We start from the raw sequence: 19,621 nt of genomic DNA, 5'->3' as shown, positions 1-19,621 counted from the left end.
CTGATCCACACAGTCACTGTGTTCAATACAGTATCTCTGTGAGTATAACTCTGATCCACACAGTCACTGTGCCAAATGCAGTACCAGTGTGAGTATAACTCTGATCCTCTTTAATTTTTCCGCCTCGGCTCCGGCGCCGCCAGTGTCCAATCAGAGAGGGACTTGCATTGACGTCAGCGTAGGTCAGAGGTGAGGCGGACCCGAGTGAGAACCCCGGGTCCCACACGCGGGAAGCGACAGAGTCGGCGGAGCGGGTTCGGGGGATCGGAATCGGGATCAGGAGCCGCCGCCGCGAGTCTCTGAGCGGATCGTCCCCCTCACCCGCCCCGGGAGCGGCACCGGGCCCTGTCCCCGGGGCCATGAGGCCGTGAGCGGAGCCCCCGCTCCTCCTGCCGCCGGGGGCCGGGCTCCGGGCTCCGGGCTCCGGATGGAGTGAGAGAGGCTCCGGCGGGGAGAGGTCCAGTCGCCCGCGCCGCCTCCCGCCCGCCCCCCGCGCTCCCCGGGCCGGCTGACCCTGGCCATGCTCGGCCGCTCCCGGGTGTGAGGTGTGACCGGGGGCCGGGGCCGGGGCCTGTCCGGGCCGGGGGCCGGGCCGAGGGGAGGCTGGAGCCGGCCGCTCGCCATGGGCTGCGCCCCGAGTATCCATGTGTCCCAGAGCGGGGTGGTTTACTGCCGGGACTCGGACGGTTCCAACTCCCCGCGTCAAACCACCGCGGCCTCCCAGCAGAGCGGGGCACTGGCCGGCTTCTTCATCAGGACAGAGCGCTCCGGCTCCGCCTCCGCCTCCGGCTGCCGGCCCCCGGCCAACAAGGAGCAGAGGGACCCCGGCCACAGCATCCAGGAGGAGAGCCAGGCCAACCGGAGCTGGGCCAAGGTGAGGGGGTGGGGATTGGCGGGGGGGGCGGGGGTGAGGATAGGGGATGGGGGATGTGGGGATAGGGGGTGGGGGGGGGGGATGTGAGGATGGGGGATGTGGGGGGTGGGGGGATAGGGGGTGGGGGGGGATGTGAGGATGGGGGATGTGGGGGGTGTGGGGATAGGGGGTGGGGGGGGATGTGAGGATGGGGGATGTGGGGGGTGTGGGGATAGGGGGTGGGGGGGGATGTGAGGATGGGGGGTGTGGGGGTGGGGGATGGGGGTGTGGGGATAGGGGGTTGGGGTGGTGAGGGGATAGGGGGTGTGGGGGATAGGGGGTGGGGGGTGTGGGGATAGGGGGTGGGGGGTGTGGGGATAGGGGGTGGGGGTGGTGAGGGGGTGGGGATTGGTGGGGGGGTGTGGATAGGGGGTGGGGATTGGTGGGGGGGTGTGGGGATAGGGGGTGGGGATGGTGAGGGGGTGAGGATTGGTGGGGGGGTGTGGATAGGGGGTTGGGGTGGTGAGGGGGTGGGGATTGGCTGGGGGTGGGGGTGGGGATTGGCGGGGGGGTAGGCATAGGGGGTGGGTGTGGTGAGGGGGTGGGGATTGGCAGTGGTGGGGATTGGCGGGGTGGGGATTGGTGGTGAGGGGGTGGGGACTGGCGCTGGGTGGTGGTGGTGGGGAGGGGGATTGGCGTTGGGCTCTGGGGAGTGAATCCCTGGCTTGGACCTGTTAATTTTTCTGCCCTGTTTCTGGCTCTTGAAGGAATCCTTCCATTCGGCCCCTCTTTCTAGGGATACCTCTGCCAGCCCCCTGCCAGAAAGGGGAAAAGATAACCTATATCCAGGATCTTCTCCTATCTGCAATGCCCTGTGTGCTGAAAACCATAGAAAATCCCTATACGTGGAGCCCCTCTGATGTCTTGGATTCCCCTGTGTCCGGAGGGATGCTTCTCTCCTGGCCCCTCTCCATTTTGTGGAGAACCCCTTTCCCCTCCCCTCTGCTTTCCCCTCCCCCCACTTTCCCCATCCCCATCCCCATCCCCCCACTTCCCCATTCCCCAGGTTGTATTCTGCCCCATTGTCCCACCACAGCCCAGTACTGGGTTGGCTTTCGTTCCCCTGATACCACCAGATGGATGACAGGAACTTGTCAGAATTTTTCAGTAACGATCCCACTCACATTGCCCCTTGAAAAGTGCCCACACAACTAGAACTTGTTTTCAGTTGATTTCAGAGATTAAAGTTTGTTTCCTTAGTTTAAATACAAATTCAAGCTTTGATTGGGGTTGAGTAAGATTGTTTTTGGTCTTGTCTGTAGACTTGGCAGGAGAGCGGGGTCAATTTGTTTGTTCATGGGAGTATTGAGCTCCATTTTAAAAAGAGACTTTTCAGTTTTTTACTCAAGTGTGTGTTTATTATAGTAGGTTTAATTTTATTTAGTGATCTTTGCTCTAGATTCAGAATGGGCTGTAGGTTTATTTGGCAGATCTCTTTATACAAAACCTTCTTATACAGTTGCAAAATTTGAGTCCTTCATGCAAGCAGTTACCTTTTGTACGTATTAACTATTGGTGGATAAACATTGTCATCAGTCAGTGCCAGCAATAATATACAGACATCCATGCTTGGGCATTATTTTTCTGAAGTTGGTTTTGATTGGGGGGTGGGAGTGGATCAATATTAGTGAGGAGATGTGATGAACTTGCTCTTTGAACAATGCCATGTTAGCTTTAAAATTCATTTCAGATTGATCCAGTTTCTTATCCTCGAGTTGTTGGTTTTTGCTTGATCTTTATTGATAACCACTTTGAATTGTAATTTGACTTGATGCCAAGGGCCTTTTACCAGTAGTTCCCATTCACAGACTGGTTAGGCTGAATGGGATGTTTCTGGGCTCTAACATTTATATTTATATAATGCCCTGTGTCCAGATGTCTCAAACGTGGAACACGTTTAATTTTGGAGTGTAGTGATGGTTATCTAGACGGTATTTCCAATGAACTTTTTTGTACTGAAATAGGTTAATCATTTTTGACAATAACAGTTTGAGCTGTAGTTTATTGTAACGAAGGGAGAAATTTAGATGATTTTTTTAAATTTAAAGACTATCAGTTTTTCAAGTTGCAAACAGATAGCTTTCCCAGTCAGAGGCTGGTACATTGCTCAAGAGGCCACCAACTGACAGTTGGTGTGGTCTGATGTACCACAGTGTAACAGAAAGGCACGTTCCCTGCATTCTACTTGCTGTTACACCACAAAAAAACCTTGAGCCTTATTACAAAGTGCCTTCAGTTCTTGCACTGTGGATGTGAAGTACTATTTTCCTATTCCTGTTGATTTTTGCTGCCTGTGGACCTGGTGGGTTTTGAACATTTGCCGTTACAAGGTGCCAAAAGGATAATGCTGGTTTCGTTGCATTAAATTTGAGGTTGAAACATGAAAGAGGGGTTCATGGCACTGAAGCTGCTGCCTGCCCCATTCATGGGCCCTTTGATCAATTTTGTGATCTGGATGAGCACTACTGGATTTGGATATTGTCCTAATTTGACTGTCCAGCATCAGTTCACATCACACCAAGTGGCAGCATGGTTAGCTGCATAGTAAAGCTTTCTCCATGATGCTCCAACAATCTTTCTTAACCCCAACCTTTGGAAAACATTCCTGTCTTCTCTGCTGCCAACCTTCAGCCATCCTGCCCATAAGAATGGAAAAGGTGTGACACTTGCAGATGTTGAATTTCAGAGGGTCTTGAGTGTGCTCATACAAGGGACACAAAGTTAACATCGAGGTACAGCAAAAAATTAGGAAGGCAAATGGCATGTTGGCTTTTATTGCAAGGGGGTTGGAGTGCAAGAATAAAGAAGTTTTGCTACAGTTGTCCAGGGTTTTGGTGAGACCACACCTGGAATACTTTGTGCAGCTTTGGTCTCTACGTTTAAGGAAGGATATACTTGCATTGGGGGCGTTACAGCAAAGTTTCATTAAATTGGTTCCTGGGACGAGAGGGTAGTCCTATGATAGACTGAGTAATTCGGGATTATATTCTCTGGAGTTTAGAAGAATGAGAAGCGATCTCACTGAAATCTACAACATTCTGAGGGGGCTTGATAGGGTGAACGCTGAGAGATTGTTTCCATTGGTCGGGGAATCTAAAACATGGGACACAGTCTCAGGATAAGGGGCCAATTATTTAGGACTGAGATGCTAAGAAATTCTTTCATTCAAAGGATTGTGAAGCTTTGGAACTCTCTACCCCAGTGGGTTTGGATGCCCCATCGTTGAATATATTTAAGGCTGAGGTGGACAGAGTTTTAGTGTCTTGGAATCGAGGGATATGGGGAGCAGGTGGGAAAGTGGAGTTGATGCCAAAGATCAGCCATGATCATGTTGAATGCTGGAGCAGGCTTGAGTGGCTCTATTACCCACTCCCTGCTCCTTTTTGTTCTTATGTCTCTGCATGAGGTTGGCATTTCAGGACACTAGAAAGGCAATTGTACATCCCAGAAACTGGGTTTTGACACTTCCGCTTCCTTTCAAATAAGGTGCACTATCTGGGGAATTTTGTCTCTTCAGATTCAATTAAGCCCATAATTCCAAACATTTAATTTTTCCAGCTCTTTTAGTGACAGTGCACCTTCTATTTACAAGTTGCCTTCTTCCAAAACTTGTGTTCTGTAATTAGCTGCTAGGAGGTGTGGAAAATCACTGAACACCCCTTTTTCCTGTCTCTCTGCCTGCGGTCACCCTCATGACAGTTTGATTGGCAGTGAGCCAGGGGGTTGCAGGAACACCTCACTTGGCATAGTGCATTAACACTTATAATCCAATCACTGAGAACCTGTGTCAGTTTCAACAATTAATGGATTGTCTACTCGAGGGCTGGCTAAAGACTGACCAGCCCTGTGGATCTGATGGCCTGCATTCTAGGGCCGCAAAGGAATTGGCTGTAAAGATGGTGGATGCATTGGTTGTAATCTTCCAAAACTTCCTAGATTCTGGAAAGGTACCAGTGGATTGGAAAACTGCAAATGAAACAACTATTCAAGAAAGGAGGGAGACAGAAAGCAGAAAACTCTAGGCCTGTTATTCTAACATCTTTCATTAGGAAAATGCTAGAATCCATTATTAGGGTGGTAGTGGCAGGACATTTAGAAAATCATAATACAATCCGACAGAGTGAACGTGGTTTTGTGAAAGGGAAATCATGTTTGACAAACTTTCTAGAGTTCTTTTGAGGGTGTATCAGGCAGGGGGCAGATAACGGGGTACCAGTAGACGTAGTGTATTTCGATAAGGTGCCTCATAAAAGGTTATTGCACAAGAGCTCATGGTGTTGGGGATGATATATTAGCATGGATGTAGGATTAGCTAACAAGAAACAGCCGGGATACATGGGTCATTTTCAGGTTGGCAAACTGTAACTAGTGGAGTGTCGCAGGAATGGGTGCTGGGGTCTCAACTATTTATGATCTATTTTAAGGGACTGACTGTATTGTAGCCAAATTTGCTGAAGGTGCAAAGATAGGAAAGCAAATTGCGAGGAGGATATAAAGAATCTGCAAAGGGATGTAGATAGGGTAAGTGAATGGGCAAAATATTGGTAGATGGAGTATAATGTGGGAAAATGTGAACTTGTCCGTTTTGGCAGGAAGAATAGAAAATCGGCATTTTTTACAATGTAAAGAGTCTGCAGAATGCTACAGTACAGTGGGATCTGGATGTCCTTGTACATGAATCGCAATATATATAAGGCTGAGTTAGATAAACTTTTGATCAACAAGGGAGCCAAGGGTTATGGTGACAGGCAGGAAAGAGGAGTTGAGGCCACAGTCAGATCACCCATGACCTTATCGAATGGTGGAGCAGGCTCGAGGGGCCGAATGCCCCACTCCTCCTATTTAAATTATATTATCAATACACTCATCAATTTAATATCAAATATCTTAATGGATTCAGTCTGGGGGACAGTTCAATGGGACTGTCTTAGCCGCTATGTAGTAAAGAACTGGATCTCTGCTACACATGATGGGATAGCCTGGCAGCTTCTCTGTAGCATTTAACATTGGCTACCTTCTACACCTTGTAGCAGGAGCTGGGCACACTGATGTACTTTTGTAAAACAGTGTGATGCTATTGGCTATCACATTAGATGTTGTGAAGCAATCCTTGAGGTTTTAATGCATCTTATTAGAACTGCATCGGAAAGACTATTCCAAAGGCCAGTGAGCGTTTACATTTTTTTATTCATTCATGGGATGTGGGCTTCGCTGGCTAGGCCAGCATTTATTGCCCATCCCCAGTTGCCCTTGAGAAGGTGGCAGTGAGCTGCCTTCTTGAACCGCTGCAGTTCATGTGGCATGGGTACCCCCACTGTGCTGTCAGGGAGGGAGTTCCAGGATTTTGACCCAGTGGCAGTGGAGGAACGGTGATATATTTCCAAGTCAGAATGGTGAGTGACTTGGAGGGGAACTTGCAGGTGGTGGTGTTCCCATCTATCTGCTGCCCTTGTCCTTCTAGATGGTGATGGTCATGGCTGTTGAAGGAGCCTTGGTGAATTCCTGCAGTGCATCTTGTAGATGGTACACACTGCTGCTACTGTGCATCAGTGATGGTGTGAATGTTTGTGGATGTGGTGCCAGTCAAGCAGGCTGCTTTGTCCTGGATGGTGTCAAGCTTCTTGAGTGTTGTGGGAGCTGCACTCATCCAGGCAAGTGGGGAGTATACCACCACACTCCTGACCTGTGTTTTGTAGATGGTGGACAGGCTTTTGGGTGTCAGGATGTGGGTTACTTATTGCACGATTCCCAACCTCTGACCTGCTCTTGTAGCCACAGTATTTATATAGCTAGTCCAGTTCAGTTTCTGGTCAATGGTAACCCCCAGGATGTTGGTAGTGGAGGATTCAATGATGGCAATGCCATTGAACATCAAGGGGCAATGGTTGGATTCTTTCTTGTTGGAGTTGGTCATTGCCTGACACTTGTGTGGCATGAATGTTACTTGCCACTTGTCAGTCCAAGCCTGGATATTGTCCAGATCTTGCTGCATTTGGACATGGACAGCTTCAGTATCTGAGGAGTTGCGAATGGTGCTGAACATTGTGCAATCATCAGTGAGCATCCCCACTTCTGACCTTCTGATGGAAGGAAAGTCATTGATGAAGCAGCTGAAGATGGTTGGGCCAAGGACTCTACCCTGACGAACTCCTGTGGTAATATCCTGGAGCTGAGATGACTGATCTCCAACAACCACAGCCAACTTCCTTAGTGCTAGGTATGACTCCAACCAGTGGAGAGTTTTCCCCCTGATTCCCATTGTCTCCAGTTTTGCTAGGGCTCCTTGATGCCACACTCAGTCAAATGCTGCCTTGGTATCAAGGGCAGTCACTCTCACCTCACTTCGGGTGCTCAGCTCTTTTGTCCATGTTTGAACCAAGGCTGGAATAAGGTCAGGAGCTGAGTGGCCCTGGCGGAACCCAAACTGGGTGTCAGTGAGCAGGTTATTGCTAAGCAAGTGCTGCTTGATAGTACTGTTGATGACCCCTTCCATCACTTTACTGATGATGGAGAGTAGACTGATGGGGCGGTAATTGGCTGGGCTGGATTTGTCCTGCTTTTTGTGTACAGGACATACCTGGGCAATATTCCACATAGCCAGGTAGATGTCAGTGTTGTAGCTACACTGGAACAGCTTGGCTAGGGGTGTGGCAAGTTCTGGAGCACAAGTCTTCAGTACTATTGCCGGAATATTGTCAGGGTCCATAGCCTTTGCAGTATCCAGTGCCTTCAACTGATTCTAGATATCACATGGAGCAAATCGAATTGACTGAAGACTGGCATCTATGATGCTGGGGACCTCCGGAGGACCATCCACTCGGCATTTCTGACTGAAGATTGTAGCAAATGTTTCAACCTTATCTTTTGCACTGATGTGCTGGGCTCCCCATCATTGAGGATGGGGATATTTGTGGAACCTCCTCCTCCAATGAGTTGTTTAATTGTCCACCACCATTCACGACTGGATGTGGCAGGACTGCAGAGCTTAGACATGATCTGTTGGTTTTGGGATTGCTTATCCCTGTCTATCACTTGCTGCTTATGCTGTTTGGCACGCAAGTAGTCCTGTGTTATAGTTTCAGCAGGTTGACATTTCATTTTTAGGTATGCCTGGTGCTGCTCCTGGCATGCCCTCCTGCACTCTTCATTGAACCAAGGTTGATCCCCTGGCTTGATGGTAATGGTAGAGTGGGGTCTATGCCAGACCATGAGGTTGCAGATTGTGTTTGAGTACAATTCTGCTGCTTCTGATGGCCCACAGCGCCTCATGGATGCCCAGTCTTGAGTTGCTAGATCTGTTCAAAATCTATCCCATTTAGCATGGTGGTAGTGCCACTCAACACAATGGAGGGTATCCTCAATGTGGGCGGGACTTCATCTCCGCAATGACCGTGCAGTGGTCACTCCTTCCGATGCTGTCATGGACAGATGCATCTGCAGCAGGCAGGTTGGTGAAGATGAGGTGAAGTATGTTTTTTCCCTCTTGGTACCCTCACCACCTGTTGCAGGCCCAGTCTAGCAGCTATGTCATTTAGGGCTTGGTCAGTAGTGATGCCACTGAGCCGCTGTTGGCGATAGACATTGAAGTCCCCCACCCAGAGTACATTCTGCGCCCTTGCCACCCTCAGTGCTTCTTCCAAGTGGTGTTTGACATGGAGGAGCACTGATTCATCAGTTGAGGGAAGACGGTACGTGGTAATCAGCAGGAGGTTTCCTTGTCCATGTTTGACATAATTTCCAAGAAATTCTATTAATGATTTCGCTGTGCATTGGGTAAAGTTGGAATTCAGAAGATTAAACATGGTGCCTTTCACAAACCCCAATGATCTGTCACATTTCATAGACCATGAATTACTGGTCAAAGGTGGTTACTGTTTTGCAGGGATTACTGTGAATAGTTAAGGTGAAATCGAGGCAAAAAGAACAATTTACAATGGAAAATCAGTGGTTATTGTGTTGATCCCAACTGGGGCTTTGTGTCCCCTCAATGCTTTATATAAGTGTAGGTAATGGCTGCAAGCCATTGGAAGGGCATAATCCTCTTGTGAGTTACTATCAATTTGCCCTGAACCTGTGGCATTTACTCTAAAGAAAGACCTACATTTATATAGTGCCTCATACTTCTCAGAAATGCCCCAAAGAACTCCCTATATAATGAGTTTTTGTACTTTGAATGTGGTCACTGTTATACAAGCCAAGGATTAATCATAATGCCATTACGTAGAGTTTATTGTACAGCTAGCAGTTGAAGGTTATACAACTGTGCAGCTAACCTGTGTAATAAACCAAAGCAAACACGTCATACAGAGACGTAGGTTGAGTTTGTCCAGTAGGAACTGGTTCTGGGTTCTTGAGTTCCCAGCCTAGTAAGGAGCTCCTTCCTTGCAGTGTGTGTCTATTTTCACTTTCTGTCTGAAGCAGATGTAATGAAAAATGTAACTATTTTTAGCGTATCAGTGCATTGCATTTTGAAGTAACCATGTTTTTTTTTCTGTGGGAGGATTCCGTCAAATCCTATGGGAATCAACAAATCTTGATCCCTACTCTTCCTCAGATTTTCATTCCTATATTGAGAGTTTTGTAACTACTTAAACAAACTCTTCAGCCTTTTAATTGGTTTGGAAAACAATTCCTGATGGAGATGTGTGCTGTTAGTGCCAGTGTGTAGAATACTCTTTCACCTGAACCGAGTGTCAGCATAGAGCACTCCTGAGGTCATATATACAATGAGTTGGATGTACAGCCACGTGCAGCATTCCTAACAATGTGCTTAAACCCCCAGCACCACTGTGACATTTCCACTTCCCACCCTGCGAGCCAAATGGTCCTTTTGAGCAAGACTGTCAATTTCAGAATGAGCCCTGGGCAGTTTTGAACTTATTCCCTGGGAGCTAGATTACAATTATTCCAAATTTGCATTCAGGATCTTTCTCTCTTGCAGACTAGAGACTTATTATCGATCACATTAGTTAAAGGCTCTGCCACTCACCTGGTTGGTAGTGGGTTTTTTAAAACACTGAGATACAGACCTTGTAATACTTGGATGAAGCACCAATGAGTGAATCCACTATGGCTAATTATGGAACCTAGTAGATAGGGGAGTTGAATGGCTGAACAATGCCTGGATTTTCAATGATAGTCAGAGTTGCACTACACCAACTGCCCCAGGAAATTCTCAAAAGCAGATTCGCACCTCTCCATAACAATATCGTCAATTTATTGCCCAACCCCACAATTTGGAATGTGAAACAACAAGTACTAATTCATTATTTTGCATGAGAATTCTTGATGAGATTTGCTCTTCAGATTACAGTCGGTCAGATGGCTCACTGTGGTCTATTTGCATGTGTACGTTTGTAAGTTCAAAGATCATCTGGTTAAACAGCAACTTTCATAAGCAGTTATAACCTATTAGTGCTGTCATCCTGAATGGATATGTGAATCATTTGGACAGTGATGTCAACACCGACTTGTCCCATACTGCAGCTTATTGCTGAGCATGGGTATGGAGTACATGGTTTCCAGTCTGAAGTGCATTGATTTATATCTTTCACATTAATTTAGAACATTAATGTCCCAATCCCCTGCTCGTTCCCCATAGTCCTGTACATTTTTTCCATTCAAATATTAGTTCAATTTTCTTTTTAATGATCCACTGAATATGTTTTAGGCATTGCATTCCAGATCAAAACAACTTGCTGTGTTGCCCTAACAGGAAACCTCGCAGGTTACTAATAAAGCATGGCAACAGGTTAAGAATTCTAGAGTTCAACTCTCAGTCACCAAAGTTATGACTCAAATGAAGCCTGAATGACGTGTAGGGAGATGATTCAGTGTGTCAAATTCTCACTAAGGAAATGGGTCAGTGCATCATTGCAAAAGTGAATTTTGTTTTTAAAAAAAGTAATTTGATTGCTGTCCACGTATTCACCTGATTTCTGATGGTAGTTGCACTGATTAAATTCTCTTCGGTTTGTGGGCCAGATTACACAGTCACCTTGTGCAGAGTGATTTATAATTACTGCAGCTTGCTCTTCCGTTGAGTAATTGTAGCCAGTGTTGGTGTTAATTTGGTAATCTCCCACTACATAGTGAGAAATGTGAAAATACACAATCAGCATTCTCCCTCGTATTTGTGATAAGTGGATTTTGATGACTGACTTGCAAGGCATTGACTAATGGTGTGCTTGTCTGAGGTGTTCTAGGTCGTAGTTTGGTCAGTGGATTGAGATGTTGGGATTGGTTTACTATAAATAGATGTGTCTTGGGTAGCAGGGAGATATGATAAATCTCTCAACAAGTGAGGCTTCTTGGTAACTCGAGACATTCCCTCCAATATTTCATCATGCTGCTCAACCCTGACATTCTATTTCTAACCCTCAATTTTTACAACTTAATATTTAATGAGTTGTTTTAAATTACAGAAAATCTGAAAAATCTCTGTGTAATTCTGACACCAATATTGTAGCAATTATTGTAAATGAAAACTATTTCCTACTGTAAGGGGGAAGAGCTTTGCCACACATGCTAATTGGGAACCGGCCCTTGGATTGGTGTTTGCTTCAGTTTGGATCAGTTTGATTGACCCCGAAATCTCCAGCTATAATAGGAATCCTTTCGATGATCTGAATGAACAACATTTATTCTCTTCCTCGTCAAGACCAGAACAGCTTCCCCCTCTTGGTGATATTTTTTTATTGAAAAAATACTTTATTCATAAAATATCTGGAAGAACATTACAAAACATTTCTAAATTGCCATCACAAAAAGTACAATCAGATTCAACTTTTACACATGGATCATGAGGTGCTTCAATACAATCAATGAATATTACAATCATTTCAATATGGTCATTACAGACAATCAGACAGTGCAATGGTATTGGAGTTATCAATATACATCATGTTGCACTCTGAGGTGCTTCAATACAATTATAATACAATTAGTATTCAATGCATACATTCATTGTGAGCCGTACAGCCCGAGGGGTCTATACAATTCCCAGCCCCTCGGTGCACTATGGCAGAAAGGTCTTAGACAGCGACCTTTCCCCATTGCGCCTTTGTGGCAGCTGCCCCAAGCTTTAGTGCGTCCCTCAGCACATAGTCCTGGACCTTGGAATGTGCCAGTCTGCAACACTCGGTCAGGCACAGTCCTTTGCACTGGAAGACCAACAAGTTTCAGGCAGACCAAAGAGTATCTTTCACTGAGTTGATGATCCTCCAGCTGCAGGTCCGGATGATTTGTGTTCCAGACTGCTGAGGGAGGCAAGGGAGGAGATCGCAGGGGCTCTGACCCAAATTTTTAATTCCTCTCTGGCCATGGGAGAGGTGCCAGAGGACTGGAGAACAGCTAATGTGATTCCGCTATTTAGGAAGGGTTGTAGAGATAAGCCAGGGAACTACAGGCCAGTGAGTCTCACGTCAGTGGTAGGGAAACTTTTGGAGAAATTTCTGAAGGAGAGTATCTATCTCCACTTGGAGAGGCAAGGTTTGATCAGGGATAGTCAGCATGGCTTTGTCAGAGGGAGGTCATGCCTAACAAATTTGATTGAATTTTTTGAGGAGGTGACCAAGTGTGTAGATGAGGGTAGTGCAGTTGATGTAGATTAGATGGATCTCAGCAAAGCCTGAATGGGAGACTTATAAAGAAGGCAAATGCACATGGGATACAGGGTAATTTGATAAGGTGGATTCAAAATTGGCTTAGTTGTAGGAGATAGAGGGTGATGACAAAAGGATGCTTTAGTGACTGGAAGCCAGTGTCCAGTGGCGTACTACAGGGATCTGTGCTGGGTCCCCTATTATTTGTCATTTATATAAACGACATAGATGACTATGTAGGGGGTTAGGATTAGTAAGTTTGCGGATGACACAAAGTTTGGCCGGGTGGTTAACAATGAGGTTGAGTGTCTTGGGCTACAGGAAGATATAGATGGGATGGTCCAATGGGCAGATAAGTGGCAGATGGAATTTAACCCTGAAAAGTGTGAGGTGATACACTTTGGAAGGAGTAATTTGACAAGGAAGTATTCAATGAACGGCATGACACTAGGAAGTTCTGAGGAACAAAGGGACCTTGGCGTGTGTGTCCATAGATCTTTGAAGGCGGAGGGGCATGTTAGTGGGGTGGTGAAAAAGGCATACGGGACACTTGCCTTTATCAATCGAGGCATAGATTACAAAAGTAGGGAGGTCATGTTGGAGTTGTATAGAACCTTGGTGAGGCCACAGCTGGAGTAGTGTGTGCAGTTCTGGTCACCACATTATAGGAAGGATGTGATTGCACTGGAGGTGGTGCAGAGGAGATTCACCAGGATGTTGCCTGGGATAAAACATTTAAGTTATGAAGAGAGGTTGGATAGACTTGGGTTATTTTCGTTGGAGCAGAGAAGACTGAGGGGGCAACCTGATCGAGGTGTACGAGATTATGAGGGGCATGGACAGGGTGGATAGGGAGCAGCTGTTCCCCTTAGTTGAAGGGTCAGTCATAAGGGGGCATAAGTTCAAGGTGAGGGGCAGGAGGTTTAGGGGGGATGTGAGGAAAAACTTTTTTACCCAGAGGGTGGTGACGGTCTGGAATGCGCTGCCTGGGAGGGTGGTGGAGGCGGGTTGCCTCACATCCTTTAAAAAGTACCTGGATGAGCACTTGGCACGTCATAACATTCAAGGCTATGGGCCAAGTGCTGGTAAATGGGATTAGGTAGGTAGGTCATGTGTTTCTCACGTGTCGGTGCAGACTCGATGGGCCTCTTCTGCACTGTGATTTGTCTCAGCCCGTAGAGCACAGAGTCCTGTGTCGCAGAACTGCTCGGGATGAACCTCAACAGAAACCACTGCATCTCTCTCCAGTCCTTCTTTGCAAAGGCACATTCCACAAGGAGGTGAACAACAGTCTCGTCCCCACCACAGCCACCTTGAGGGCAACGTGCTGAGGGGGTGAGACTCCTAAAGTGTTGGAAGGATCTGATGGGGGAGGGTCTTTCTCACCACCAGCCAAGCTACATCTTGGTGCTTGTTGGAAAGTTCTGGCGATGAGGCATTCTGCCAAATGATTTTGACAGTCTGCTCGGGGAACCATCCGACAGGATCCACCATCTCCTTTTCCTGCCAGGCCTCCAGGACGTTATGTGCAGACCACTGCCTGATGGGCGTGTGGTCAAAGGTGTTTCTCTGCATAAATTTTTCCACGAGGGACGGGTGGTACGGCACGGTCCAACTACTTGGAGCGTTCTGCGGCAGCGTGGCCAGACCCATCCTTCACAACACCGGGGACAGGTAGAACCTCAGCACATAGTGACACTTGGTGTTTGCGTACCGAGGGTCTATGCACAGCTTGATGCAGCCGCATGCAAAGGTGGCCATCAGGATGAGGGCAATGTTGGGTACGTTTTTTCCTGCCTTCTAGAGGCTTGTACATCGCGTCCCTGCGGACACGATCCATTTTCGACCCCCAGATAAAGCGAAAGATGGCACGGGTGTTCGCCACCACACAGGAGTGTGGAATGGGCCAGACCTGTGCCATGTACAGTAACAGCGAGAGTGCCTCACGCCTGATGACCAGCTTCTTACCGGCAACAGTGAAGGGGACAAAGGATCGGTCAGCCCAGTTCCCAAAAAACATGGTCTCGCTCTTCCCACGATTTACCTTGACTCTCGAGGCCAGTTCGAACTGGTCGCAGGTGTGGATCAGTCTGCGCACCGACAGCGGATCCGAGCAGAAGACGGCGACATTGTCCATGTGCAGGGAGGCTTTGACCCGAGTGCCTCCACTGCCTGGGATCGTCACTCCTCCTACGCCCGGATCCTTCCTGATGGACTCAGGAAAAGGTTCTATGCAACACACAAACAGAACAGGGGAGAGAGGGCAGCCCTGCCTGACTCCAGATTTAATAGGAAAGCTTTCTGATTCCCACGCATTGATTGAGACTGCGCTACTGATGTTAGTGTAGAGCAGTTGGATCCAGTTGCAGATTCCCTCCTCAAACCCCATTTTGGAGAGCACATCCACCATGTAGGTGTGCGATATCCTGTCAAAGGCCTTCTCCTGGTCCAGGCTGATGAGGCAGGTGTCCACATCCCTGTGCTGTACATAGGCAATCGTATCCCTGAGTAGCGCGAGGCTGTCAGAGATCTTCCTGCTAGGCACAGCGCAGGTCTGGTCAGGGTGGATCACGAATTCCAGAGCGGACTTGACCCGATTGGTAATGACTTTGTACAGAATCTTATAGTCCACATTCAACAGTGAAATGGGTTGCCAATTTCTAATTTCCTCCCTTTCCCCCTTGTGCTTGTAGATGAGGGTGATGATGCCTTTCCTCAGGGATTCTGACATGCTGCCGGCCAGAAGCATACTCTCGTACACTTCTAGCAGGTCTGGGCCAATCCAGTCCCACAGAGCAGAATACAACTCAGCTGGCAAGCCGTCGCTTCTGGGAGCCTTACTCTTCTCGAAGGACTCAAGGGCCTTGGTCAGTTTGTCAGGAGTTAGCGGTTTGTCCAGGCCCTCCTGTGTACTGTCTTCTAAGACCTCCGTGATAGAGGACAGGAAGGACTGGGAGGCCGTGCTGCCTGTCAGCTTCACGTCATACAGTCCAGCAAAAAAGGATTTGTTGAGGCAGCATGAGCAGGTTTTCTGGTTCAAAGTTGGAAAAGCAAAGTGGATCAGTGCCATTTACCTCCCCCATCCCCCTCTCTCTGTCATGCTTGTGACTGGTGTCTTGTGGTTTGTTTCTGCTTGCCCATTCCACTAACCAGCCCTTTGAACCATAAGATCAATTTGTTCCCCTTTAGTACCAGCCACCACTGGTTAAAATTAATGTTTGCCTTTGTTTAGCGTAAAGGTGGTTTAATTTTTAAAATACTCTAGTGCTGCCATCATCTTGCAACATTCAATATTTCAAATTAACTTTTGTGTTAATAAATTCTGAACACCTTGTTACAGGAACAGGCTGATCCTCTCTGCATTTAAATAAGACTGTGTATGCAATAACTGAGCCAGCATGTGTTAAATGAGCAAACCATCCAAAAGTGACCTCAGTGTTCCACTCTTAAACTTTTTTGCAGAAGTAGAGAAAGAAAACCAACTCTAGAGTGAAAGAAAGGGAGGAGAGGTTAAATGATGAAAGGGATGATGGTGCAAGGCAACAGGAGGCAGTATTAAAAGAAACAAGGTGGGTCTGGAGAAGCAGAAAATGACAAGAGCAGAATCATTATCAACAACAGTTCTCTGAACAAATGGGAACGGTAGTTATGATGTGAAATGGTTGAGTTCAGTGTTGAGTCCAGAAGGCTGTAAAGTGGCTCGGCAACGTGATGTTCCTTGAGCTTCAGTAGAACAGTGTTGGAGGTTGAGGAGAGGGGAGGGGAGGGGAGGAGGAGGAGGGAGGCGGGGGGGCGTGGGGGCACCTGAAGCTCGGTCATATTTGCGGACTAAATGGAGGTGTTCTGCAAAACAATCGGCCAATCTGCATTTGGTCTCCCTAGTGTAGAGGAGGCTGCATTTTGAGCAGCAAACACAGTTTACTTAATTGAAAGACTCAAAGTAAATTGCTGTTTGATCTGGAGGGAATGTTTGGGGCCCTGGATAGTAGAAATGGAGGAAGTGAAATAGAAGGTGCAGTAGGATGATGTTGGGTGGGTTGAAGGGGTTCATGGAAAAGATAAAGCCTTTACAATTCTGGGAGGGGATAGGAAGAATATGCTTGGTGGTGGCATTGTCCTGGAGGTGCGAGAAGTAGCAGAGAATGATCCATTGCATGTGGTGGCCGGTAGGGTGGAAAGTGAGGACACGAACCCTAATGTGGTTCTGGGGAGGGCTGGAGGGGGGCAAGAGCTGAAGTGCAGGAAATGGGAAGGACATGCTCAAGGATCCTGTTAACTACTGTGTAGGGGAATTTGTGGTTCTGAGAAAAGGAAGATGTATCGGATGTACTGACATGCAAGCTGGCGGTGCCATAACCAATGTGACGGGGGTGAGAAAGCTGGAAGAATAACAGGAAGATGGGGGTAGGAGGAAGTATATTCAAGGTAGCTGTGGCTGTCAGTGGGCTTAAAAGTAGTTTTTGGTCAACAGGCTTTTCTCAGAAATGGAGAAGTCAAGGAACAAAGAATTGGAGATGGACCTTGTGAAGGTGAGGGATGGAACTAGAAGCAAAATCGGTGAAATTTTCTAGTTCAGCCAAAAGCAGCATTGATACAGTCATCGATATACTGGCAAAAGAGGTGGGGGAGAGGGCCTGAGTAGGGCTGGAACAAAAAACACATCGTAGGCTTAGCTGGGACCCATACAAGTTCCCATAGCAACACCTTTTGTTTGGAGGAAATAAGTAGAGTCAAAGGGGAAGTTGTTCAAAATGAGAACAAATTGAGCTGAGCAGAGGAGGGTGGTGGTCGGTAAGGACTTGTTGGACCTCTGGTCAAGGAAGAAGCGGAGAGCCCTTACACTGCACTGAGGGGGGCAGATGGATGCTTACAGGAACTGGACATTCATTGTGATAGTGACATAGTTCAGGCCAGGAAATCGGAAACTATTAAGTGGCAAAGGGCATCTGAAGAATCGTGGACAAAAACAAAAATACCTGGAAAAACTCAGCAGGTCTGGCAGCATCTGCGGAGAGGAGCACAGTTAATGTTTTGAATCCGAATGACCCTTCAACAGAACTAAGTAAAAATAGAAGAGAGGTGAAATATAAGCTGGTTTAAGGGTGGAGGGGGTGGGACAGGTAGAGCTGGATAGAGGGCCAGTGATAGGTGGAGATAACCAAAAGATGTCACAGACAAAAGGACAAAGAGGTGTTGAAGGTGGTGATATTATCTAAGGAACGTGCTAATTAAGGGTAGAAAGCAGGACAAGCAAGGTACAGATAGCCTTAGTGGGGGTGGGGTGAGGTGAAGGAATCAAAAAAGGCTAAAAGGTAGAGATAAAACAATGGATGGAAATACATTTAAAAATAATGGAAGTAGGTGGGAAAAGAAAAATCTATATAAATTATTGGGGGAAAAAAGGGGGCGAATCGGAAAGTGGGTGGGGATGGAGGTGAGAGTTCATGATCTAAAATTGTTGAACTCAATATTCAGTCCGGAAGGCTGTAAAGTGCCTAGTCGGAAGATGAGGTGCTGTTCCTCCAGTTTGCGTTGAGCTTCACTGGAACAATGCAGCAGGCCAAGGACAGACATGTGGGCATGAGAGCAGGGTGGAGTGTTGAAATGGCAAGCGACAGGGAGGTCTGGGTCATGCTTGCGGACAGACCAAAGATGTTCTGCAAAGCGGTCACCCAGTCTGCGTTTGGTCTCTCCAATGTACAGGAAACCGCATTGGGAGCAACAAATGCAGTAGACTAAATTGAGGGAAGTGCAAGTGAAATGCTGCTTCACTTGAAAGAAGTGTTTGGGCCTTTGGACGGTGAGGAGAGGGGCAGGTGTTGCACCTTCTGCGGTTGCATGGGAAGGTGCTGTGGGAGGGGGTTGAGGTGTAGGGGGTGATGGAGGAGTGGACCAGGGTGTCCCGGAGGGAACGATTCCTGCGGAATGCCGCCGGGCGGGGTGAAAGGAAGATGTGTTTGGTGGTGGCATCATGCTGGAGATGGCGGAAATGGCGGAGGATGATCCTTTGAATGCGGAGGCTGGTGGGGTGATAAGTGAGGACAAGGGGGACCCTATCACGTTTCTGGGATGGAGAAGAAGGTGTGAGGGCGGATGCGCGGGAGATGGACCGGACAGCTTGAGTGCCCTGTCAACCCCCGTGGGTGGAAACCCTCGGTTAAGGAAGAAGGAAGACATGTCAGAGGAACTGTTTTTGAAAGTGGTATCATCAGAACAGATGCGACAGAGACGAAGGAACTGAGAGAATGGGATGGAGTCCTTACAGGAAGCGGGCTGTGAGGAGCTGTAGTCAAGGTAGCTGTGGAGTCGGTAGGCTTGTAATGGATATTGGTGGACAGTCTATCACCAGAAATTGAGACAGAGAGGTCTAGGAAGGGAAGGGACGTGTCAGAGATGGACCATGTGAAAATGATGGCGGGGTGGAAATTGGAAGCAAAATTAATAAATTTTTCCAGGTCCAGATGAGAGCATGAAGCAGCACCGAAGTAATCATCGATGTACCGGAGAAAGAGTTGTGGGAGGGGGCCGGAGTAGGACTGGAACAAGGAATGTTCCACGTAGAAGAATCGTGGATGTCAGTGGAAGAGGCTGGATAAGGGGAGAAACATTAGAGTCTGGTATTTCTGGACTTGCTGCTTGATGTGATTGATTAACCATCTTGGCCCTTGTGCTGTATGATTTAAATTCATATCTGTGCTTTGGAAAGGTTTAAATTACAACTGAACTTTGTTATTTCACAGGGAGCAGTTGCTCTAGTTTAGGAATCTTTCGAACATCTTTGAAATCTTGACTCGTACTAAAATTGCTGAGTTCAAGCAGCTTTACCTCTCAGTGATTTATCATTGCCATAATTACATAGGAACAAGGAGTAGGCCTTTCAGTCCCTCATGCCTGCTCTGTCATTTAATAAGATCATGTCTGAGCTGTTACTAACCTGAAACCTGCATCCCACCTACCCCTGATAACCTATCACCCCCTTGCTTACCAATAATCTACCCACCTCTGCCTTAAAAATATTCAAAGATTCTGCTTCCACAGTCTTTTCAGGAAGAGAGTTCCAAAGACTCGCGACCCTCTGAGTGAAAGAATTACGCCTCATCTCTGT

The 19,621-nt window shown here is 47.4% G+C and overlaps 1 protein-coding gene across 3 annotated transcripts in view; it reads left to right on the top strand.

Moving 5' to 3' along the window:
• The first annotated feature begins 601 nt into the window (after positions 1–601).
• pde8a (phosphodiesterase 8A) overlaps positions 602–19,621 on the top strand; it is a 123,777-nt gene continuing 104,757 nt past the window's right edge. For 2 of the 3 annotated variants that reach the window (XR_013573470.1, XM_078530159.1), the window contains exon 1: positions 602–874. Coding sequence is in view for 1 of the 3 variants with exons in the window: in XM_078530159.1 (XP_078386285.1) it covers positions 623–874 (252 nt within the window). In the remaining 2 variants the exon portion in view is untranslated. The remainder of the gene's footprint in view (positions 875–19,621) is intronic. The other variant, XM_078530160.1, reaches the window with a different exon arrangement.

The sequence above is a fragment of the Cetorhinus maximus genome, chromosome 26 (assembly GCF_964194155.1).
Source record: "Cetorhinus maximus chromosome 26, sCetMax3.hap1.1, whole genome shotgun sequence".
Taxonomy (NCBI): domain Eukaryota; kingdom Metazoa; phylum Chordata; class Chondrichthyes; order Lamniformes; family Cetorhinidae; genus Cetorhinus; species Cetorhinus maximus.
The sequence above is the reverse complement of the archived record's forward strand: the minus strand, read 5'-3'. Positions and strand labels throughout refer to the sequence as shown.